This window comes from Arachis hypogaea, chromosome 18, assembly GCF_003086295.3.
Source record: "Arachis hypogaea cultivar Tifrunner chromosome 18, arahy.Tifrunner.gnm2.J5K5, whole genome shotgun sequence".
Lineage (NCBI taxonomy): Eukaryota > Viridiplantae > Streptophyta > Magnoliopsida > Fabales > Fabaceae > Arachis > Arachis hypogaea.
The window spans coordinates 16798601-16824514 of NC_092053.1; the positions used below are offsets into that span (position 1 = coordinate 16798601).

At 33.7% G+C, this 25914-nt stretch overlaps 1 protein-coding gene and 1 long non-coding RNA gene across 11 annotated transcripts; one reads left to right on the forward strand and one right to left on the reverse strand.

The window, feature by feature from the left end:
* The first annotated feature begins 814 nt into the window (after positions 1-814).
* LOC112771649 (uncharacterized) lies at positions 815-6821 on the forward strand. Of its 10 annotated transcripts, XR_003187141.3 has the most exons (9): positions 815-950; positions 1072-1343; positions 2253-2339; positions 2418-2510; positions 2747-2784; positions 2911-3006; positions 5007-5072; positions 5347-5493; positions 6181-6821. XR_003187141.3 is itself a non-coding variant. In XM_072225586.1 (8 exons), exons 6-8 carry the CDS (start codon positions 5015-5017, stop codon positions 6214-6216), a joined length of 327 nt encoding a protein of 108 aa, XP_072081687.1. In that variant the 5' UTR covers positions 1205-1343; positions 2253-2339; positions 2418-2510; positions 2747-2784; positions 2911-3006; positions 5007-5014; the 3' UTR covers positions 6217-6821. The 10 variants fall into 10 exon arrangements, 5 of the variants coding, with proteins under 5 accessions (XP_072081687.1, XP_072081688.1, XP_025672224.1 ...); XM_072225586.1 differs by lacking the exon at positions 815-950 and having other exon boundaries at positions 1205-1343; positions 5007-5158; XR_011876439.1 differs by lacking the exons at positions 815-950; positions 2747-2784; positions 2911-3006 and having other exon boundaries at positions 1205-1343.
* Positions 6822-24212: 17391 nt separating this feature from the next.
* On the reverse strand, positions 24213-24843 carry LOC140181150 (uncharacterized). Its single transcript, XR_011875848.1, has 3 exons — positions 24675-24843; positions 24533-24589; positions 24213-24448 (listed from the first exon to the last, which is right to left on the reverse strand). It is a non-coding gene; the product is annotated as an uncharacterized lncRNA (long non-coding RNA).
* Between the last annotated feature and the right edge of the window lie 1071 nt (positions 24844-25914).

Genomic DNA, 25914 nt, shown 5'->3' on the forward strand with positions numbered 1-25914 from the left:
CCGCCAAAATAAATCAACAACAAAACCGCATACAAAAGTACTAACAAAAACTACTACTAAAAACTCCTAACCTAAACCGCCAACAAAACCACATGCCTAAACCGCTAACATAAACCGCATACAAATCCACTTACGAAAACCACATGCAAAACCACTATCATAAACCGCACACAAAATCACATAATAAACCACTTCCAATACCACCAAAATAAACTACCAACATAAACCATCAACAAAATCCCATACAAAATCACTAACAAAAACCACTAATAAAAACCACTAACATAAACTACCAACTAAACAAAATGCAAAACCTCTAAAATAAACCACTTGCAATTCCACTAGGATAAACCGCCACTAAAATCGCATGCAAAACCACTAACTCAGATAAACCGCTAGCACAAAGTTTTCTATCTACTAACCTCGTCGTTGATGACCCCAGCTATATGAGCAACTCCGTCCAACCGATATAGCCTTTCCGGATCGTCTCCCATCGGCTGAGTATTCTGTTCGAGTCTTTGTCGGCTCGAATCTGGGTCGTTTTCTCTGGGATTTGGTGGGGTATGAGAATGGAAAAGTGATTCGAATGAGGCTGATTCAAACTCCTTATATAGCCGAAATCTATGTAATTCGAACCAACCCCATTCGAATTACTATTTGAGGGAAATTTTGAGTAATTCGAACCAACTAAGTTCGAATTACTTTGGGAAGCGTTCAATGTGTAATTCGAACCAAGCTAGTTCGAATTATGCTCCTTGGTAGTTCGAACCATGTAGATTCGAATTATGTAAATCACGTGTTCCTTCGTAATTCGAGTTAGGCTAGTTCGAATTCCAATGCTTCTTCCAATTCCCCTGTTTTACGTACAGTGGCGTCATAGTTTGTCCAGAAGGGTTGCACACTTGCACTGTTGTTTTCTTCAACTTCCGTATTCTTCATCATTCCTCATGGTTAGTTTGCTTATGGTTCTGATTTTTTCTCACGGTTGATCGTTGTGATTTTGTTACATTCTCTTTCCCTTTCCTCTTTTGTGAGATGTTGAAGTGAGTTTTTTGTATTTTGGGGTTACAGTGGTTGACGAAGCGGCAGCGACTGTGGACTTCTTCTGCATCTAAATCCAATTATATCGAGTCACAAATCTTCCTTCCTTCCTTTTTAACAAAATCATATTCTTCAATTATCCATATCTTCCTCTTTGGTACGTTGCTTTTCAGGGTTCAAGAACTGTTCGGCATTGTGCATAACGCCCTCAGTTCCACTTTATTAATTCTTTTGTTGCTCCTGATATCGCACATCATCACAATGCATGTCTTCTGCGAACACATCTTCCCTGCAAAATATAGGTAAATTGATCTTTCATGTTCTGCCTTTCTTTCTTCTTTTTTTCTGGGTTTAATGTTTGTCGTTGAAAACTTTTGACAAAGTTATGATTTTTCAATGAAATTGGTATCTGTTGTTTAAGCCCCAATATATATTTAATTTTTTAGTTATTTTTGTCGTTGGTGTTAGTGTCAAATTAGAGCTTCTGTGGTGTTCTTCTTTCCGATACCATTTTTAAAAAAAATAATGAGATGCCCGGATAATTCGACTTCGTGCTCAGGTTTTAGGCTATTCTAAAAATGAATGATGCTAGGAAGCTTGGATTCAGTGCTCATTATAGTGCTGATTCTGGAAAAAGTAAAGACTATTTAAAAATTTCAGTTCTTTGTTTATGTATATCTAGGCAGTGCATTATTTGAACAAGAAATATGCATTATGCAACTGAATCCAAGGTAGAAAATCCTTTCAAATTTGGTTACTTTTTTTTAATGGATAAAGTTTCCTTAATTGATTTGTTGTTTTGAAATCATTGCAATTTACTTAATGCACCCATTGTTTTCACCAAGTACTAACATCCTTTACTGTTGTCTATTGTTTAATTTCATCTTCCTTTAATGGTCTAATCTCTATAATGATTTAGTGAACGTGTTGTTCAAAGGATGACTTCCTCATATGTTCCTTTTATTATTTGATTATTTGATAAAACTATGCATACGTTTGTAGCTGATATATTACTATAAATGCCTTTTCTTTTGTTCTTTTGACATTTTTTTGTATGTGCATTGTATTTGTGCTTGCTGTAGTGCTTCCGTTAATGCCTATCAATCATGTTTTCTTAAACGAAGTTATAAGTGTTAATTTATTTGTTACACATTTATATGTTGTTGTATATCGTTAAATTATTATTACTTGGTTTTTTATTTCATCACAAGATTTTGAGATCTTTAAAAAAGGATGCACATAATTAAGGAAAGAGAATTCATGGAAAGATTAAGAAGGAAGCTCATGAGAAGTTGAAGGTTGGTTATTTACTTTTGTTTTGATTTCATTATTAATACAATCTTGAAAGGAGACAATAGTTATATTGGTTACTTTAGGTGAAAAGGAGTGATGTTGTGCACTACAATTATCATGATGAAAGACGCAAATGAAGATTCTCATGGACAAGATATTGGATGCTTGAACTTTGTGTATGAACTATTTGTTTATTTTTAAATGCTTTATATTAGAATAATTGAGCTTGAAATCATTATAGTGCTAAATTTGGTCTAGACAAAAATTATCTATTTGATTCCGAAGTCTAGGTGTGTCCAATATTTTAAACAATTTATAGGATAAAAATTTCCTAAAGTCTGCCATTTTTTGTGCATTATGTCATTACTAACATTCTTTTTCATGGAGTATAACTTTTTTTACTGTACTTTAGGTTACACTTGCTGATATGGCTAAGCTTGCTACAACAAAGTATGATGTTAATAAGAAAGCTTACGTTTGTTTCTCAAATTTAAATTGTCAATATTTAAGTATCTGAAGTGTCTGAGTCAAGTTTTCTAATCAAAATGCTTACAATTTCATGTTGCAACACAAAAGGATTAAGAGGAACATCATCAATTTTTTCAAAAGCTCAGACACTTGAGGACGGTCGTCATTCCCCTAGGGAAGCCCAAAAACAATTTAGGCTTTAAGGTGAATGGGTTGAAAATTTTAATATAGACATGTGATTTAAATATGATTGGTTTATTACATGTGCCCTTTTTTTCACTTTAAATTTTGGAATTGGAATGCATTTTGTGGTGTTTGTTGATTTGCTTAACTGAAAATATATTTTATTCATTCCTTAAAAAGAAGGGGTTTGCAGCTGGTTGGAGACTGAGTATATTCTTTTTTGACTTTGCTCATAATGTCCTCAACTCACTTGGCTTTCTCAAAGAGAATCTCTAGGTGGCTACCTTCTCTATTTAAGTGTTTTATCTCTTCTCTCATTTTAGTTTTGACTAAACTATCTTCTCATTCCTGTAGTTTTTTGCCAACGGAGTATTTTTTTGGTGTTGTTGCCAATTTTATCTCTAAGAACCAACACTTGCTCTCACTTCTAGTGACAAGATTAGAAAGGTTTATATCAAATGATTGTATTGTTTTCCCTATTTTAATTATGTTCACTTTAATTCTTTTTGTTCCTCATTTTGAATCAATTTGATTTTTATCAAAGTTGTATTTGTGTTTCTATTGAGTTCTAACATTGCCTTTTTCATTTTTTTCATTGTTTATGATTCTAATTTTGTGTCATTCTCTTTCTCTTTCCTCTTTTGTGGATTATTTTAGTAGATTTTTTGTGTTTTGGGGTTTATTTGGGTTGATTACACAAGAAATTCATTTAAGTTTTCTTCATATTCTGAGTGATATAACTCTGTTTTCTGTGAAAACTCTTGGAAGAAAAAGATTGCTTTTATTTGATTTGATTTTATTTTTTAAGGTGAGTTTTCTGATATGGTTAACTTATTAATAATATAAATAAAGAGTTGATTGCTGGATTGTGCTCTCTATGGATTTCAATTTCCTCAATAGAAAAATTGCATTCGCATAGTGTTTTGATGCAAAACTAATATGTTAACTAAATATTTACATACAATAATTTGGACTTGAATATTGTAGTTGTCATCTCACCTCTAGTGAGAGCTTTCCCTTTAACTATGTAGGTTGTGTTAACTTATTTTAAATTTCAAGTAAGTTACGATAACAAGCTTGTTGGGAGAGAATTTCAAATTAAAGTTAATTATTAGCATGTAATAAAAGCAAATTGAAGTCTTTTTAAAACAAAAAAAATGAGTTTTATTTCTTTAAATATTTAATTTTATTATAAATTTTGAGTTGGATTACTTTTTTTAAGCTGAATGAGTTGAAAATTTCAATCTAGACATATGATTGTCAGAATGGCTGTTGTTCTATACTTCTATTGGAGCTCTATACACATCATATCAAATATACGATGTGATGTGACTAAGAACCTACATTAACCATTATATGAATATGTTTTTAGGATTACCAATACTTTCACTGTAGTTTACTTAATCACCCATTATTTTTATTCTTTTTCAAAACACTTTTTTTTTTAAAGATTTATCATTTGAAAGTTAAATTTTGGGATCAAATTCTCATGGTTGTGTTGTTTCTCTCGATTGATTAAATAAAAAGGTTTTAAGATTTCTCTTTTAATATACATTTAGCATGAAAAATTGAAGCTATGGTAAAAGTGGATGGCATTGGAAATAGTGGCAAGATTAGAGAAAGAGTCACTCACAAAAAAAAAAAAAAGAGTGAAAATAGGTAAGTTCTTATTTACCCAAGTTCTTTGTAATCTGGAGGCTTACATTTTTTTTTTTTTGCTTATGTAATCTTTGATTCTATTTAGTTGAAATCTTATAATTTATAAAGAATTGTGATTTTTTATTTTTTTTAATTTATTTTTTGGCTTAAGTTTGTTGTGATAAGTATCTTTATATAAATGTGGTTGTTGCTCTATTTATACCAAACTCTAAATAAGGTTTACAAATTTATATCACTTGCGTTCTCCATCTGCCCTTAATGCTTCTTGGTTCACCAAAGCCACCATCCAAAGGTTTTGTTTTCTTTCCTCTTTTTTGGCAATTTTAAGGAAGGTTGTTTATCTCTTGACTTATGAGTTTCAGGTATATAAATGGAGTTTATGAGTTGTGAACAAAAGGAGCGTGTTTCATGGTGGGTGTTGATGTTGTGTACGTCCCCTCTCCTGTTAGATCATCCGTACTCCATCATCTTAACAGCAGCAATTTCTTTTGTTTTCTCTTCACATCCTCTTTATGTTGGTTACTTCTTCCATTTTTTATTCCCTAACCTAATTTAATTCTTGTCCTTTCTCTTCTAACACTTTTTCTTAACTTCTTTCATTTTCCAATCCTTTGCTTTCTCTATCATCATTAACGTAATCCATCTTTCTTTTTATTCACATTTTAATGTTGTATCCCCCTTTCTCTTTCACCTATCATCCAGGCTTTTTATGAAGATAAGAATGATGTTGCTGTGCCGTTATGTGAGGCTGCCGAGATGATCAATGGTGATGATTATGGGATTCGACAGCAAATAGGCAGTGATAGCAGTTTCTATGGCTCCATATATTATTCCAGAAGTACCCCTAATGTAATGGTCTCTTCTTCTTTATCTCACTTCTTATTTCTTATTTCTTATCTTCAACAAAAGAAAATATATAAAATTAAAATTTTTACCAAATTCTTGGGTTGTTGGTGTTTGTTTTTTTGTGTTGGAAATGGGGTTATGTGCAGATGTGAAAAGATTTTAATTCACAAGGCGAAAGAAGGAGGCATTGATGTCATTGGAACCTATGTCTTTCGGAATGTTCATGAACTCCTGTACTTCGTTTTATTTTATTTTATTTTTACTCTTTCTTTCTCAAGTCCTTGGTTCTGTCTTTGACTCAATCATCTTCTCATGAATTTTTCTAACATTTTGAACTATGTTCTGTGGTGTTTTTTGGTGATGTGAATGAAATTTAGTACAATTTCAAATTTAGGTATCATTTGGTGAGCTTTGTGAAGAAAATACCAAAAGTAGGGCTATATGTTGTTATATATCATTAAATTATTACTTGATTTTTTTCATCACAAGGTTATGAGATTTTTTAAAAAGGATGCACATAATTAAGAAAAGAGAATGCATGGATAGATTAGGAAGGAAGTGATGTGTGAGCATCTTTTCTATCTTTTTCTAGTAAATTTGTATTTAAATTGTTAAGTTTAATCAATATTTAAATATCATTTAGCCACTATGAATGCTACTTTGAGTTGTGTACAATTCTGTTTATTTCAGGTTGCATTTTGGACGAATTTAACAGAATTTGCGTGAAGAAACGAAGTCGCAGCAAAATCAGGAGGTGGCGCCAAACTTGGAGAACAGGAGCACTACACTTTCCCATTACATGTGGTCTCAACGGCACCAAACTTGGGATTCTCCAAGTTTGGCGCCACACACTCAGACTCCAGGAATACAAGAAGTAGATGATGAAACCAAACTTGAGACATCTCAAGTTTGGCGCCAGCTAAGGAAACCTTGAAGATTTCATACGGCCTCAACGACGCCTCCAAGTTTGGCGCCACCTTTAGCATATCAAGTGGTCCCCATTCGTCCAAGTGAAAACTGCACGAATTATTTATTAAGTTTTGATTAAATTTTATTTTATTTTTAAAATAGGAAAAGATATTATTTAGTTTTAGGAAATATAATTTATATTAATTAGGATTAGATATAAAAGGGAAAAGAATCGGTCTTTTGGGCTCCTCTCTTCTCTTCTACCTCATTCCGCAATTGACAGTTTTTTAGAATCCTTATTTTCTCTCTGAACCATGAACAACTAAACCTCCACTGTTAATTAAGGTTAGGAGCTCTGTCTATTGTATGGATTGATACTATTATTTTTTTTATTTTAATTCATGTACTGATTTCTATTTCAAGAATTGTTTTCGTTCTTTATCTTATGAATTTGGGTGGAACGGAAGTATGACCCTTGTTCTAATTGAGTTCTTGTATAACTTGGAAAAACTCTTTACTTGAACAACAGTTTGAAAACAATTTCTCCTAAATTTCTAATTATTTGGACTTAATGGAATACATGAAATATAATCCTCTTATATTTAGGTAATTAGGGTTTCTGTGGCATATAAACTAGAATTGAACTTCACCCTCTAATTGGAATCAAGTGACCAAGGAATTGGCGGTTGATGAAAGTTAGAGGAGACTAAAAAAGTCTAAGGAATTAGGGTTTAATCACATATAGTTTGCCATGAATTGAATCTTGCATGATTAAAATAGTTAATAAGAAAAGTCAATCCGAAAGATAGATATCTCTGAAACCTTAACCGTTTTCTCTATATATATTTCACCTCAATTTACTGCTTATTTTCTGATTCTCTGAATTACTGTTTGATGCAATTGAACTCTCAACAATCTTTTCTGTTTGTCTAACTAAGTCAGTCACTTAATCATTGTTGCTTAATTCATCAATCCTCGTAGGATCGGCCCTCACTCACCTGAAGTATTACTTAGTACGACCCGGTGCATTTGCCAGTTAGTTTGTGGACTTTAAATTTCGCACCAGGAAACTCATTAAAAAGACTTCTAGGAGATTAGGAGAATGATAGTGATAGAGAAAAAATAAACAGCAGGGCTATATGTCTTATCATGCTAAGTTACACGTTCTCTTTACATACATGGTGTTTAGGCGTTAGTACTAACATTTGTGATTGAACATTATGTACAAAGAGATAAATTAAGTGTACCATAGAATTTCAAAGTTTCTTAATGGTTAATCAAGACTAGAATTGAATTGTGCATTCATTGAGTTCTAACTTCCTATAGTGTTATAATAGTTTAAATAGTTCCAGTATGTGTATGTTTTTATCAGGAAATTCAAATTTTTGAAGTTTTGCAAATTGATTGGATTTTCTAATTTGTTATTCTCACAACCTTCATTTTTCAGCCTTAAAAGATACATAAGCTTCATAAATTCAGACAAGCAATGTGGTATCATGCTTGCAAAACTTGCAACAAAAAAAGTCGTAGAGAGAGAGCATCTATGTTGGGTATTGGTGTGAAGGTTGCCAAAAAATGATGAATAATGCAGTTTAAGAAAATTCAACTTTTGAAATCTTTATTCTGAAAAGAAGTTTATATTATAAAATGTTATTAAAATTTAGTTTGTCCTCTTTTAGATACATTATGGCTATAAAAGTTGCTGATGATAGTGGGGAGGCTTATGTCTCAATCTTCAGTAAAGAAAGTCAGAAGATTGTTGGTTGCTTTGCTAATGAATTAGACACCTTAAAAACTCAATTAAATGTGTAATTGGTTGTCTTTATATAGTTGATTTTGAATATAATTTATTTAATCATTAATTTCTTTTTGTTCATTTCAGGAGGTTAATGTATGCTGAGATTTTAAAAAAGTGACCCTTTATTATTTAGAGTTTGCTAGAGGATGATTAGAACTTTTTTCTCTTCTCATATTTATTATAATTATGTTTTCTTTCCAAACATTGTATTTACAGCTATGCATGTGCTGTGTTTTCATTGAACATATGTAATTTTACTACTCTATATTTTTAATTATATCATATCCTATTTTTTAACACTTCCTTCTTTCTGTTATTTTAGACACCATTTATCAATACATTATAAATAATAGTAGTAGCTTAATCCGTATATATTTTTTTTAATGTTCAGTATCTAAGGTATATTTGATCCCAAATCTCATATCTTCTAATAGTAATGCTAATTATATCATCTAAGTACCTATGTAATATATTAAAATTAAAAAATCATGTAGAAATAATTAGGGATGACCATCATTCTTTTAATCTTTTTGTAGATTACATTTTCCATCAATAGATTATTTTTGTTACATTGAATGGTGAAAGCATATTTTTTGTACCATCTAATTTATATGATAATCACATCATATATCACTATATTTTAGTTTAACTTTCCAATAATCAAAATATATTATTACATATCACATGTTTTTATTTTTTATACTTTAATTGCTTTTTTTTATTTGGTTTATTTCATATTTTGATTTTCAGGCCTGCTACACATACAAGTCTTTTTGACTTACAACCTATACAAATTGTTTCAAGTTCAAGAAAAAAGCATGCGCACCACTCTTTTAGAATCAAGCGTCCAACGCACGCGCCTTAATCACCCTTCCACAACACATTCACTCTTCCTCTTCTTCCTCAATCAAAACGCAAACCGTCAAGATTTAAGGGACATTCGAAACAAATTATGATTATGCAGAAACGTTCTAACTCCTCGCGAAGAGTAGAAGAAATCAAGAAGAAAAGATACAAATCTCCATCAAAAATCACCAGAAAAAACGAAGAAACATTATTCAAGGTACTGTTTTACTGTTCTTCTAGGTTTTTCTTCTAGATTGTTTCTGTCATGTGCCTCATCCTTAACCAGCAAAACATTAAAAGATTTCAAAAAGAAATATACTGTCTCCCCATGTTTTAGGTGTATTTCTTAATTTCTTTGGGTGTATTTCTGTAATCCTTTGGTGTATTTTTGTAACTGTTTGGGTGTATTTCTGTAATCCTTTTTGTAACCGTTTGGGTGTATTTCTGTAATCATTTGGGTGTATTTCTATAATCGTTTGGGTGTATTTATGTAATCGTTTGGGTGTATTTCTGAAGTTCTATTATCTTTAAAACGATTTCAAAGCTTGATTTCAGAAACCATGAAAATCGAAAAAAAAAAGAAGCAAAGAAAGAACGCACGAAGGAGATCCAACAAATTTGGCAAGAAACTCAAAAAAAGAAACGAAATCTTTTGAAACATAGTAGTTATATATTTGCGCGTTAATTGATTTTAATTGATTTAAAAGTCTTTTAAAGAGGTACATAACATAAATAGCACGTTTAGTGGATTTTGTTCTCTTCAAACTTGTAAAGCTTGTAAATACAAAACACTTGTAAGTAAAAATTCTCTTTGATTTTCTTCTAAAACTTATTACCTTATATAGACAATATTAGAATGTTCATGTAAATCTTGAACTAAATCACATGATTCTGTTTTTATTATATTTAATTATTTATAGTTGACTCATTCATAAGGATATATCAATTTGTACTTTTTAATTTTCAAATTCCAAAAAAAATATACTATTTTTGAGAGATATATATATTTCATTTTCCTCATTGCTATTACATGTTACATCATGTTTAATTTTCATATTATTAAAACTTTAATTAATTATTTATTTTCACATTTTATAATTTATATTTTTATTTTTGATAATTAATATTTTTTTATTTAATATGATCATTTCTTTGTCATAAATTTAATTCTTTAATTTTAGTTCTATTTGTCAATTCTCTTTTCTATTAGGTTCTTTTTTTTTTGGATAATATTATTTAACCACTTACTACTATCAAAACCTAATCTTTATATAATTTTTAATGTCCAAACAATTTTATCATAACAATTTTATCTTTACATTTATTTATTTTTTTCACTATTTTTTTATTTATAATTTTTTTTCTAAAGTTAATTGTAATTTACCTTATTATTTTTTATTTATGAATTTTTCTTTAAAATTAATTGTAATTTTCCTCTAACATTTTGGATAAAACATAATTGTTTGATTATTTAGTAAAAGTTCAATTTTTTTTTTTGTAATATATATGTTTAATTTATCTATTAATCATAACCTTTATTTGAATGAAAGTAATTTATTAAATCTGGTAATACAGCATCCATTTATTTATATTTTGTGCTGGACATGGTACTATTCTTATTTTCATGTAGTTTTTTTTTTCTATTATATAATGCAAGATGTTAATAAACCATTATGTATATATTATGTAATTTTTAATTTCCATGCTTAACACGAGTTCATTCATTAATAATAATAATAATAATAATAATAATAATAATAATAATAATAATAATAATAATAATAATAATAATATGCACGTTGCACAAGATATGGCAATCCACGGACACAAACTCCAATAATAATAATAATAATAATAATAATAATAATAATAATAATAATAATAATAATAATAATAATAATAATAATAATATGCACGTTGCACAAGATATGGCGATCCACGGACACAAACTCCAATACTCTTTATACACTGTCACACGATTTCTCAACTTTTTATATTTTTATATTTTTTTTAATAGTCAATGAATAAAAGTATAAAACACATCAACAAGAATGGGCATTGATTCGATGCACCGAGACAAAAAAAAATAATAAAAAAGAAAATTTTGAAACAAACATGAGTTAAATTGCAATGAGAACACGTCATTTTTTACTCCAATGTCATGTTTAATAAAAAAAATCGCCAATTCTCAGATAGCAATATAGCATAGCAGCAACAAAACGAAGAGGAAGAAAGCATAGCAAGAAGTATTTTATTAATAATTTAATATAAACAAAGTTGAAAAAATTCAAAACTATATCTTTGTGGTTTATAAACTTATTTTGGATAAATTTCTTTCTCTTATTTTTTTAGTTTATTTTTTATCAACAAAAAAATAAATTATTTTCATACAAACTAGTGCTTATGAAATGATATCTATATATAAAATTAAAATTTTTTTATTTAAAATACATAAATTATAACACCCTAACTACCAAAGTTCACGCTTCCGGCTGCGCGATTCTGATAGCTCGGACATTACGACGACACTTATATTATTTAATACTAAAGTATGAGCCTGTTTCAAACTTTAAACCGCAATACCGTTCCCAAAAATACTTTTGCTATACAACGTACATCCATACATTCAATACACTTACAACAACTCACAAAGAGTACATCCATATATATACACACATATATATATATATATATATATATATATATATATATATATATATATATATAAATAATATTACAAGCATTACCCAATACAATTCCTATCCCTCTTACAGAATATATCAAGATAAAGGCGAGGGTATAATAAGTAATAATCTAAAGCAATACAGAGCTTTTCAACAACAACTAAATAAACTCTTTGTGACTTCTGCGCCCATATCCTGAAAGGGAAAAAATGTACGGGGGGTGAGAACATCATCCTCGAAAGGGTTCTCAGTAGAGGGTTTTTGGGAATTACTGTAATAGGATACGTGAAGATAAACCGTACTAGTGATTGATAACCGTCTTATGCCTCCTTTTCAAAAACAACGGTTTATAATAAAAGTAAAGTCTGAAAATCTTTTCTGAAAGAAGAACCGTTCAATTCTCAAAAACTCAAAAGCCTTTCAAAAAGATTTATTTATGCTGAACCAAAATAGCCTTTCATATTTTTCCAAACCAGAAACACACAAAACCGAAACCAACCACCGGTCCATCTCATTTTAACCACGGCCCTAGGCCCAAACAATCCAACCATCAACCAATCACCACAATCCAACAAAGTTCCAGTTGCAAACACAGATAGGAAGTTCAAGCACAAACAAACAGTCACAGCAAGTAGAACAAATAGCAGTTAATCACAAGTAATCACAAGGCAAACCAAGTACAATATGCACACCCAAACAATGTCACATAGATGCATATGATGCATGCTTGTCCCTAGTGGCTGATGATATCATCTGTCGGTTATAGAGCCAACCCGACAAGTCCTGGTAGCTAACCATTGAACTGTCCCTCTATCGTGTCTCCCCAACTCGAGTTATACTCAATATAAACTTGATCATAATCATGATCCATATCCATCACCCTCACTGGTGAATATTTATGGGGGTGAGCTCATTCGGGGCTTTCACAGTGCCCGGCCACCCTGACGACATAGGGTCAAAAGAGCTTCGAGTCTCAACCTGGAGCACGTGGTGGCTAGCCACTGCTTTCTCCCAGGAAAACTCTTATCTCCGATAGTGGAAGTGCAACATCACAATTATCAATATCTCAGCATATATGCATTCATTCTCAGCCATGGATCAACATCCATCTCAGCCATCCGGCTCACGGTCCAATCCAGAACCAGCCAATATTGATAATCATACACAGCCATTCCAACTCACGGTTCAATCCAGAACCAGCCATTATTCATAATCATACACAGCCATTCCGGCTCACAACAAAACAACACTTCCACCATTCAACATCATCAAATTCATAAAACCGGCATTTAAGCCATAAATCACTTTTTTCAGTTCATTTCACTTTGAAATCAGATTTCAACTCTTTTCAGCCTTGCCTTTAAAGATCTCATTTCTCAAACTATCTCAGGCTCATAAGCCACTTTTACTCAAGGAAAATTCCCCTTTTTAAAACAAGCCACTCTCGGCTTCCTCTTTCCAAAACTTCCAAAACCATGGAAAGTTAAAGATTCCTTTTGAAACATTCAAAATCACCCATCCAACAATGGGATTTTTGTAACAAAAGTTCCTCGGCAGAGTCCCAAGTCCTTAGGGAAGAATAGCATAACTCATTTCGCCAAATTCATTTAAAATCATTAAAACATTGGCTTTTCGATTTGAGTAATAAAATAGGATCTAAGCCAAACCGAGTCACGTAATCATTTACTTCTTTCAAAGCCGTTTCCTTTACTTAGGCAAAACCAACTTCAACATCTATGATAAATTCTAGAACGTTTCAACTGTTCAAAATTGTTTTAGTCTTGCAAGAATTCAGAATTCGAAGAGTACTTAAAACCTTTCTCAAAACATTTCAAAATGAAACTTGTCAATAGACATTCAAGTTCTTTCAAAGTCATTGAAATTCCTCTAATTGAAACCCTCAAGTCAAATTCAAAGGCATTGCCCTTGTCACACTTAAAATAGCTTTAAAACATAAGTTTCATCTAAATAACTTTCCCCTGAAAGAGATACAATGCCTTTCTTAAGAAGCAAGACTAAATCACAATTTCCTCTTTAGTAATTCATTTCAAAAGCATGAATCATCCTTTTCTTGATAATTCAAATAAAATAGTATAAGTCTTTAACTCATCATTTTTCCAAACAACATTTCAATAAAGACTCGGATGTTATAGAAATTTCGGCAGCATCTCCCCTAAAACTTGGACTTTGCCACCCGGTTCGGGTCCGAACTAAACCGTTCCACAATCCTTTTCAACAGTCTAGAATCCAAAATCAATTCAAAATCAAGCTAAATCCAACAGTCGCCTCATTGGCATATCTCAAGAAAACTGTTTCAAAATCACACCAATATCAACTGAATTAACTCATTTCCAAAGCTTTAAAGAAACGGTTCAGCAACAATCATTTATCAAACCAGATCATTTAAAGCAAGCCGGGCTGAATTCAAGAGTGGATTCTATTTTTCACATTCTCAATAAAATTAACTCAAATAAATTCTCAACGGGTTAAACTCAATCTCAAAGCTTTAAAAGAATCAACTTGAAAAGCATTTTGTAACGACCCAATTTTCAGTATGCCTAGGACATACCAGAAACTGAGTGCTACCAATTTGTCATCCTAATTATTATCTATTATTTATTATATGAGCCTGATTCGTTGTTAAAAGCGTAGTTAGTTAGCGAGGTACTTTTTTTTTTTGAAAACATTTGGATCAATAGACGGAATCATTCATAATCAACTCACAGCTGATAACAGATAAAACAGTTATAAGCAACCACACATAAATACATCACAACTAGCTAGCAACATTCAGTTATCCAGCCTTTATTAGAAAATAGACTATTAGTTAGAACGCCCCTAGATATAGCTAAATAATATCTATATACATATATATACATACAACATCCCAGGTCCTGACCTGTTCAAGAAGTCCCTAAGCTGGCGCCCAGGCTAGCCTAGACTCTATACTCGCCTAGTCCCTCTAAACTACTAAAGTGAGGGAAAGTGCATTCTAAGTCTTCAAAACTCAAGTCAGGTGGAACGTCACCAAAAGGTAGAACATCATCTGCTACTCCTCTGCACGATCAGACATTGCCATAGGACATCTCTCTGGTACCTCATCAAGTAGCCACACAACAGGAGTCTCGTACATAGGATTTAGGTTAAAGTTCACGTACAAACAGGGTGCAGACATTGGCTGGTCTCACAGTATATACATATAAACAGAGAACGGGATTCACCCTAGACTCAGAAGACTACCTAGAGCGGAATCCTTTTCGCAAACGATCGTCAGCGAACTACGGAGAGGAACTCTTGCTTCCATCTGAAGGGGGAAGGGAGAGAGAAGGGGTAAGAACTGGGGAGTTCTTAGTGGGGTCGGGGTTATTAGTTAAGTTCATTAATTCTGTGTTGTTTAGCAGATAAATAGCAGAATACCGAGAGTAGTGAACAGAAGAAGCAGAAAACTAGAGAAAACAGAGAAAAAAGAAAGCAAAACAAAAACAAGAGAATACAAGAAAATAAAACACAGACACAGTGAATAGAATACAAACAAAGAAATCATACATTCAAACAACAACCATAACAGAGTAAATGCGCAACCAAATATGATGCATGTCTAGCCCTAGTGCAGGTAATGAGCTCATTTGTCGGTTACTAACCCGCTCCCGACGTTATCCAGCAACCTCTGTCTGGATAAGGCTTTCCTATTGGCTATACCCCTGTGTGCAGGAAATAACCCCTCTGCCACCACAGGGTCCACTGCACGCAGGAAATAACACATCTGCCACTGCAGGGATGTACGCCGACACACCTTCTGTATACAGGAAATAACCCCTCTGCCACTACAGAAATGGAACAGGTGGTCACGGTACTTCTGTAGCAGGAAATAACCCCTCTGCCTTACAGAAATAAAATATGGATCTGTACCGTAGGAAAGCGTTCTCAGTGATCATACCATTATCTATCTGACTGCCTCACTGCAGCAGATGATCATACAAGTATATCTGGAGTTGCCTTAACGCAACAAATGAATAAACACATCTCTTGGGTTGCCTCAAGCAACAAATAAATATCTCTTGGGTTGCCTCAAGCAACAAATCATCACATAATCATTCTCATTATCATCATTCATCATCATTCTCATTATTCATCATCATTTTCACATTCTTATGCAGTACCTCTTTCTTTCTCTGTTCAATCATACTGTACAAACTTTACATCTTTCACTTTTACAACATCTTAATTCAAACCATTTCTCTTTATCACATTACTCTTTTCTCTTTGTCTTTTTACTTTGCTCTGATTACTCTTTTCTCTGTATCCCTTTACTCTACTCTGGTTACTCTGTTCTCTGTGTTTCTTTACTCTGCTCTGATTTCTCTGTTTAACATATGTATTTAAAGCTTATGTAAATTTCGGTATGAATAGTTAGTCTGTCCCAAGTATAGGTTCATTAAGTCTATACTAAAACAGTTTAACTTTTCATATAATACATAACCCTATTCGCAATTCCAGGACTAACTATGTTGCCCTAGTTCTTTCACTAGTCTCTGTCTGTTTTTCTGTCATTAAAACTTTACAGACTTTTTCTTCGATTTTTATCTTTTCTTCAACTTTTTATCTTTTATTTATCTTTGCCTCACTAATATGTTTTTACCACTCCCTAAGTGTTTTATGAAGGTAATTATGAAATTCTGCGCTTAAAGTTGTCTTTCTAAAACTTTTACAGAAAACTGCCTTTTCCGCATTATTTTATTATTTTTATTAAAATATTATTTTTAATTAAATATTATTATTTAATATTTTATTATTTTTTATTATTTTATCATTAAATTTTCGAAAATTAACTTACTTTTACTTTTAACCTTTAAAATTCACTTTTTACCACCCGTAACTTTTAATATTTCTACTTTTACCACCCTAACTTCCAGAAATTACCATATAACCCCTCAAACACCAAATTAATTACTTCCTTGCCCTTTTATGAATCAAAAAGGTGTTCTTCATTGTTCTTCACCACACTCAAAGTGTTCTTCATGTTCTTCATAAATTCTTCAGATTCTTTCTCTGTTTTTACCCGTTTTTCAGTCTTTTCGGCAACCGATTTTTACTATAATTCATAATAAATTAGCAGCCATTAAAACCCCATCTTTTCTACATGATTTCAACACAAATTGAACCTCAATTTAAGCTTAGGTTTTCGTTTTTCCATCTGCCCAAGAACATGAACTTTAAAGCTTGAATTTCATCAAATTTCATCAAAATTTCACCAAATTTTCACCAAGAATCAATCATATAAGCAACCAATTTTTAGCACAGCCAATTTATACAACATTCACACAACTCAAACACAAATAATCAAGATTAATTTCGTGACACCCTACCTGGTTTTGCTGCTCCTAATTCAGTTAGACTTTCAGGTGGTCCTTAAGCACTTTTTCCTCCTAAAACACATCAAGAACAACTTTAAATTGACAAACTCTCAACTGACCAAATCTCCCTCAGCATGTTAGGAAGAGATATCTCACCTTAGACTTGCTGGAAATTAACGTTTCTTGGCCCTCAAGTCAAGTTAAGCATGATTCCTAAGGAAGAACATCAAGAGAACACATGTTTTGCATGGTTTTCCTTGAAAACCGAATTGAAATGGGAGGGAGACAGCCATCTCACCTTATTTCCATCCTTGATAAGTTGCATGGTTATGTAGAGGAAGAAGAGAGGATCATTTTGGTGAAATTGGAGTTTTGATTTGAGTTTTGGTTCAGAAGAAATCAAGCTTTGAAGATTAAGTGTTCATGAAAGTTTCTCTCTTTTCTCTCCTTTCAATTTCGGCCAAAGGGAGTAAATGACCAGCCTTGGAGTGTCTTGGGGGTGTAGGGTGAGTTGTGATTGGTTGGCTTGGAGGTGGATTAAAATAATATTAAAATATCTCTGGTGTACAACTACTAAAACTAGGTGTATCAGAACACTCGTAAAAACATCTCTAAAAATTATTTTCTGAACTACTAGCATAAATGACACTAGTAACATATTTATTATGAGAATATTACATGTATAATGAGGCCTTAGCATTGCTAAATTCATCAGAGAGTGTTGGTGCTAAGATGCACCAGTAAATCGTAAACCCGGTTAAACCAATTTTCTGTTTTTAACTAAAACTGACCAGGTAACCTTATAATATTATTCAAGAAGCTTCTAATACTAATATAATGATAATATCATCCTATTATCTCTCTTCTCTCATAAATCGAGTCCGATTCGTCAAACTGAGACTATTTAAAAAAAACAAATCAAAACTTCTAACCAATACGGTTCAAAAACCAGGTTCTTCGTGACTGCGTTATCGAGCTTGTCTCAGAAAAGGTTCTAACTTAAAGATGACATAATGACAATGAGGATTGAGATACTTGATGATATATCAAAGGTTTTCCCTTTACTGATCTTCTGGAGAAATCCGTACTTTCAGAAAAGATTTTGCGTTCTCGAAAACCGGGGTTGTTACATTCTACCCTCCTAAAAGAAAATTTTGCCCTCAAAATTTCAGTTACCTGAGAATAGATGCGAGTAATTAGCTCTCATCTTATCTTCCAATTCCCAAGTGTGCTCTTCTTCTCCTCTTGGTTCCCATGCTACTTTGACTAAGCGAACAGTCTTGCCTCTTAGCTGCTTATCACTTCTTTCTACGATCTGAACTGGTGATGCTTGATATGTCAAATCATTGTATAACTGTATTGTTTCTGGTTGTGAAACGTGACTATCATCGGGAACATATTTCTTAAGTTGCGAGACATAAAAAAAAAACATCATGAAGGTTTGATAAATAAGGAGGAAGGGCTATTTGATAAGCTACTAGACCGACTCTTTTAAGTATTTGGAAAGGTTCTATGTATCGTGGGTTAAGCTTCTTAGTCTTAAGGGCTCTACCTATTCCAGTAATCGAAGTTACTTCTAGAAAGACATGATCTCCCTCACTAAACTCTAAGGGTCTACGTCTATTATCGGCATAGCTCTTTTGTCGGCCTTGTGCCGTCTGGATCTTTCGACGAATCTCCTTTATCTTCTCAGTAGTTTCTTACACTAAGTTTGGACCTAAGACACTAGGTTCCCCATCATCATTCCAACACAATGGTGTCTGACATCTCCTTCCGTAGAGAGCTTCATATGGGGCCATCCCGATACTTTATTGGCAACTGTTGTTGTAGACAAATTCGACCAACAGCAAATACTTATCCCAGCTGCTTTGGTTGTCTATCATACATGATCGTAACATGTCTTCTAACGTCTGGATTGTCTGCTCTGATTGTCCGTCTATCTGAGGATAGTATGCTATACTCGTGTGCAATTCTGTTTCGAACGCTTTCTGAAAAGCTCCCCAAAATCTAGTAGTAAACCTCGAAACTTGATCTGAGACAATTTACGAAGGTATCTCATGTAGTCGTATGTTTTCTTGAATATATATTCGTGCTAGCCTTTCTAAAGTATAGTCAACTCGAATCGGAAGAAAATATGTTGATTCTGTTAACCTGTCCACAATTACCCAAATAGCATCGTGTCCTGTTGAGGTCCTTGGCAATCCCGTGACAAAATCCGTAGTGATCTGCTCCTATTTCCATTATGGTATTTCCAAGGGTTGCAGGGTTCCTGACGGTTTCTGGTGTTCCACCTTCACCTTCTGGCAGGTTAAACATTTTGAGACATAATCAGCTACCTCTTTCTTCAAGCCCGGCTACCAGAACATTTGTTTCAAATCCTTGATACATCTTTGTTACTCCAGGATGCATAGAAAATATACTTTGATGAGCTTCTGCAAGAATCCTTTGCCGCAAATCTCCAGAGCTAGGCACACAAATTCTGTTCTTATATCTCCAGAGGCTGCTACGATCTAGTCTTACAGCTTCTGGTTCCTCTACTTTCATCCGTCTCAGCATCGTCATCATTTCTGAATCCTGTGCTTGTGCTTGCTGAATCCTAATCTTAAAATCTGGTGTTATATGCAATTGGGCCAAACGGACTCCACTTGACGTCTCAGTCATAGCCAATTTAAGGTCCTCAAATTCCGCGAGTAACTTTTCTTCCTTTATCATCATCCAAGAGATATTCAAATTCTTCCTGCTCAAAGCGTCTGCCACCACGTTCGCTTTTCCTGGGTGATAACTTAACTTAAAATCATAGTCCTTCAGGAACTCCATCCGCCTTCGCTGTCCAGAATTTTCACTTTGATAGTTTATCATATAACTTCCGAGTCCTCAGTGTCTGCAATACAGTCCTTAGATGCTCTTCATGCACTCTTTCTGTCTTCGAATAGATGAGAATATCGTCTATGAAAACTACTACAAACTGATCAAGGTATGGACGGAAAATACGATTCATGTAATCCATGAAAATCGTAGGAGCATTAGTTAGTCCAAACGACATAACCGTATACTCATAGTGACCATAACGAGTTCTAAATACAGTCTTCGGTATATCTGATTCTTTCACTCAAATCTAGTGATAGCTCGATCGCAAATCAATCTTCGAGAACACAGTTGCACCTTCCAACTGATCCATCAAATCATCTATCCGTTGAAATGGATACTTGTTCTTGATAGTGTCTTTTTTTAGCTGTCGGTAATCTACGCAAAGTCTGATTCCACCGTCCTTCTTCTTTACTAGCAATACTGGAGCTCCCCAAGATGATGCACTAGGACGAATAAATTCCTTTCCAAGTAGCTCATCCAACTACTTCTTCAACTTTGTAAGTTCCAGTGGTGACATCCGGCACGGTGCTATGGAAATTGGTCCGGTTTCAGGTACTAGTTTAATGCTGAATTCTATCTCTCACTAAGGAGGAAACTCAGGTATGTCGTCTGCGAAAACATCAGGAAATTCCTTCACCACTCGGATTCGTTCTAAGCTTAGTTCACTATCATTTGAGCTAGCCACTAACAGAACATACCCCTCATAATCACTCCCGCCTAAGGTAACTCTTACAGAATTCAGATATAAGGTGTGGGACAGAAATGGTTTAGTACATAGACTATCAGATGGAATAACAATAGTTCTTTTAAAATAATCAAGGAAAACATGATACTTAGATAACAAAATCTAATCCTAAAATAACTTCTAAACCACATAGAGGCAAACAGATTAGATCATGTATAAAAGTCCTGTTCCTAATAGCGAATGGTACTTGCAGGCACACTAAACTGGTCAAAGCATTTTGGGATGCAGGCGTATGGACAATCAGATCAAAGTTCAACTCAGAGAAATCTAGTCCCAACTCACGAGCAATAGTTAAAGAAACAAAGGAATGCGATGCACCCGAGTCATACAGTACAGTTAGAAATTGATCTTTGACAATACACTGACCTTGGATCAGGGCGTCTGATTGCATAGCATCATCAGCAGTCATGGCAAACACTCGACCTTGTTGCTGGGTTCGCACTAGATTCCAAAAAAACTTTCTTGGGTACATCCTAGCTGTGTGTCCAGATTCCTCACAAGTAAAATAAGCGCTCGTTTCTTACAGCATCCAAATATAACATAACCATAACCATGGAGATCATAACAGCTATGAGGATAGCTGTGCCTCGCATCGATTCATCATTCGGAACTCGATTAAACTATGTCTATTCGCAGTCATTAAGGTCCTATCCGCACCAAACAATCAACATTAAGGTGATCAATCTTAATATTTCAAGTAAGGCACGAACATTCCCAAAATAAGCACTCATAGACATTCATGCCAAATGTATCTTAAAGATACCCTAATGGCGTGAGACACACAAGCAGAGTATGCAATGAAGCATAGTCAGTCCACTTCCCAGGCTTTACTGGGAATGAACTGCTCTGATACCAAATTGTAACGACCCAATTTTCAGTACGCCTAGGACATACCAGAAACTGAGTGCTACCAATTTGTCATCCTAATTATTATCTATTATTTATTATATGAGCCTGATTTGTTGTTAAAAGCGTAGTTAGTTAGCGAGGTACTTTTTTTTTTTTTGAAAACATTTGGATCAATAGACAGAATCATTCATAATCAACTCACAGCTGATAACAGATAAAACAATTATAAGCAACCACACATAAATACATCACAAGTAGCTAGCAACATTCAGTTATCCAGCCTTTATTAGAAAATAGACTGTTAGTTAGAACGCCCCTAGATATAGCTAAATAATATCTATATACATATATATACATACAACAGCCCAGGTCCTGACCTGTTCAAGAAGTCCTTAAGCTGGCGCCCAGGCTAGCCTAGACTCTATACTCGCCTAGTCCCTCTAAACTACTAAAGCGAGGGAAAGTGCATTCTAAGTCTTCAAAACTCAAGTCAGGTGAAACGTCACCAAAAGGTAGAACATCATCTGCTACTCCTCTGCACGATCAGACATTGCCATAGGACATCTCTCTGGTACCTCATCAAGTAGCCACACAACAGGAGTCTCGTACATAGGATTTAGGTTAAAGTTCACGTACAAACAGGGTGCAGACATTGGCTGGTCTCACAGTATATACATATAAACAGAGAACGGGATTCACCCTAGACTCAGAAGACTACCTAGAGCGGAATCCTTTTCGCAAACGATCGTCAGCGAACTACGGAGAGGAACTCTTGCTTCCATCTGAAGGGGGAAGGGAGAGAGAAGGGGTAAGAACTGGAGAGTTCTTAGTAGGGTCGGGGTTATTAGTTAAGTTCATTAATTCTGTGTTGTTTAGCAGATAAATAGCAGAATACCGAGAAGTAGTGAACAGAAGAAGCAGAAAACTAGAGAAAATAGAGAAAATAGAAAGCAAAACAAAAACAAGAGAATACAAGAAAATAAAACACAGACACAGTGAATAGAATACAAACAAAGAAATCATACATTCAAATAACAACCATAACAGAGTAAATGCGCAACCAAATATGATGCATGTCTAGCCCTAGTGCAGGTAATGAGCTCATTTGTCGGTTACTAACCCGCTCCCGACGTTATCCAGCAACCTCTATCTGGATAAGGCTTTCCTATTGGCTATACCCCTGTGTACAGGAAATAACCCCTCTGCCACCACAGGGTCCACTGCACGCAGGAAATAACACATCTACCACTGCAGGGATGTACGCCGACACACCTTCTGTATACAGGAAATAACCCCTCTGCCACTACAGAAATGGAACAGGTGGTCACGGTACTTCTGTAGCAGGAAATAACCCCTCTGCCTTACAGAAATAAAATATGGATCTGTACCGTAGGAAAGCGTTCTCAGTGATCACACCATTATCTATCTGACTGCCTCACTGCAGCAGATGATCATACAAGTATATCTGGAGTTGCCTTAACGCAACAAATGAATAAACACATCTCTTGGGTTGCCTCAAGCAATAAATAAATATCTCTTGGGTTGCCTCAAGCAACGAATCATCACATAATCATTCTCATTATCATCATTCATCATCATTCTCATTATTCATCATCATTTTCACATTCTTATGCAGTACCTCTTTCTTTCTCTGTTCAATCATACTGTACAAACTTTACATCTTTCACTTTTACAACATCTTAATTCAAACCATTTCTCTTTATCACATTACTCTTTTCTCTTTGTCTTTTTACTTTGCTCTGATTACTCTTTTCTCTGTATCCCTTTACTCTACTCTGGTTACTCTGTTCTCTGTGTTTTTTTACTCTGCTCTGATTTCTCTGTTTAACGTATGTATTTATAGCTTATGTAAATTTCGGTATGAATAGTTAGTCTGTCCCAAGTATAGGTTCATTAAGTCTATACTGAAACAGTTTAACTTTTCATATAATACATAACCCTATTCGCAATTCCAGGACTAACTATGTTGCCCTAGTTCGTTCACTAGTCTCTGTCTGTTTTTCTGTCATTAAAACTTTACAGACTTTTTCTTCGATTTTTATCTTTTCTTCAACTTTTTATCTTTTATTTATCTTTGCCTCACTAATATGTTTTTACCACTCCCTAAGTGTTTTATGAAGGTAATTATGAAATTCTGCGCTTAAAGTTGTCTTTCTAAAGCTTTTACAGAAAACTGCCTTTTCCGTATTATTTTATTATTTTTATTAAAATATTATTTTTAATTAAATATTATTATTTAATATTTTATTATTTTTTATTATTTTATCATTAAATTTTCGAAAATTAACTTACTTTTACTTTTAACCTTTAAAATTCACTTTTTACCACCCGTAACTTTTAATATTTCTACTTTTACCACCGTAACTTCCAGAAATTATCATATAACCCCTCAAACACCAAATTAATTACTTCCTTGCCCTTTTATGAATCAAAAAGGTGTTCTTCATTATTCTTCACCACACTCAAATTGTTCTTCATGTTCTTCATAAATTCTTCAGATTCTTTCTCTGTTTTTACCCGTTTTTCAGTCTTTTCGGCAACCGATTTTTACTATAATTCATAATAAATTAGCAGCCACTAAAACCCCATCTTTTCTACATGATTTCAACACAAATTGAACCTCAATTTAAGCTTAGGGTTTCGTTTTTCCAGCTGCCCAAGAACATGAACTTTAAAGCTTGAATTTCATCAAATTTCATCAAAATTTCACCAAATTTTCACCAAGAATCAATCATATAAGCAACCAATTTTTAGCACAGCCAATTTATACAACATTCACACAACTCAAACACAAATAATCAAGATTAATTTCGTGACACCCTACCTGGTTTTGCTGCTCCTAATTCAGTTAGACTTTCAGGTGGTCCTTAAGCACTTTTTCCTCCTAAAACACATCAAGAACAACTTTAAATCGACAAACTCTCAACTGACCAAATCTCTCTCAGCACATTAGGAAGAGATATATCACCTTAGACTTGCTGAAAATTAACATTTCTTGGCCCTCAAGTCAAGTTAAGCATGATTCCTAAGGAAGAACATCAAGAGAACACATGTTTTGCATGGTTTTCCTTGAAAACCGAATTGAAATGGGAGGGAGACAGCCATCTCACCTTATTTCCATCCTTGATAAGTTACATGGTTATGTAGAGGAAGAAGAGAGGATCATTTTGGTGAAATCGGAGTTTTGATTTGAGTTTTGGTTCAGAAGAAATCAAGCTTTGAAGATTAAGTGTTCATGAAAGTTTCTCTCTTTTCTCTCTTTCAATTTCGGGGAAAGGGAGTAAATGACCAGCCTTGGAGTGTCTTGGGGGTGTAGGGTGAGTTGTGATTGGTTGGCTTGGAGGTGGATTAAAATAATATTAAAATATCTCTGGTGTACCACTACTAAAACTAGGTGTATCAGAACACTCGTAAAAATATCTCTAAAAATTATTTTCTGAGCTACTAGCATAAATGACACTAGTAACATATTTATTATGAGAATAGTACATGTATAATGAGGCCTTAGCATTGCTAAATTCATCAGAGAGTGTTGGTGCTAAGATGCACCAGTAAACCGTAAACCCGGTTAAACCGATTTTCTATTTTTAACTAAAACTGACCAGGTAACCTTATAATATTATTCAAGAAGCTTCTAATACTAATATAATGATAATATCATCCTATTATATCTCTTCTCTCATAAATCGAGTCCGGTTCGTCAAACTGAGACTATTTAAGAAAAACTAAATCAAAACTTCTAACTGATATGGTTCAAAAACCAGGTTCTTCGTGATTGCGTTATCGAGCTTGTCTCGGAAAAGGTTCTAAATTAAAGATGACATAATGACAATGAGGATTGAGATACTTGATGATATATCAAAGGTTTTCCCTTTACTGATCTTCTGGAGAAATCCGTACTTTCAGAAAAGATTTCGCGTTCTCGAAAACCGGGGTTGTTACACATTTCGTTTCACAAAACCACAACAATTCAACCAATAGACGTTCATACCCAACCAAGGCAAATCAAGCCATACATAAGGCCGATACAATCACCAAATACACATTCACTCACATCAGTATCCAAATGTAATAATTCCAATATATAAAATATAGTTTTTGGAAAGCGTCCCTAGCTCAAAACGCAATTTCCATAACCCAAACGTCTCTCAGAGTCCTTTCCGCCTCAACCCGAACTGACGGCAACCAAAACCTCAGCTCCCAGTCATGTTCGCAATAACCATAGCAACACTAATCGCAACATACAATAATCAGGACTCGACCCCACGTTACCAAAACTCATATTCAAACAGCTTTAAAACACATAACGGGATATGAACGGGGAAGCTTCAATACAAAGATACTTACTGT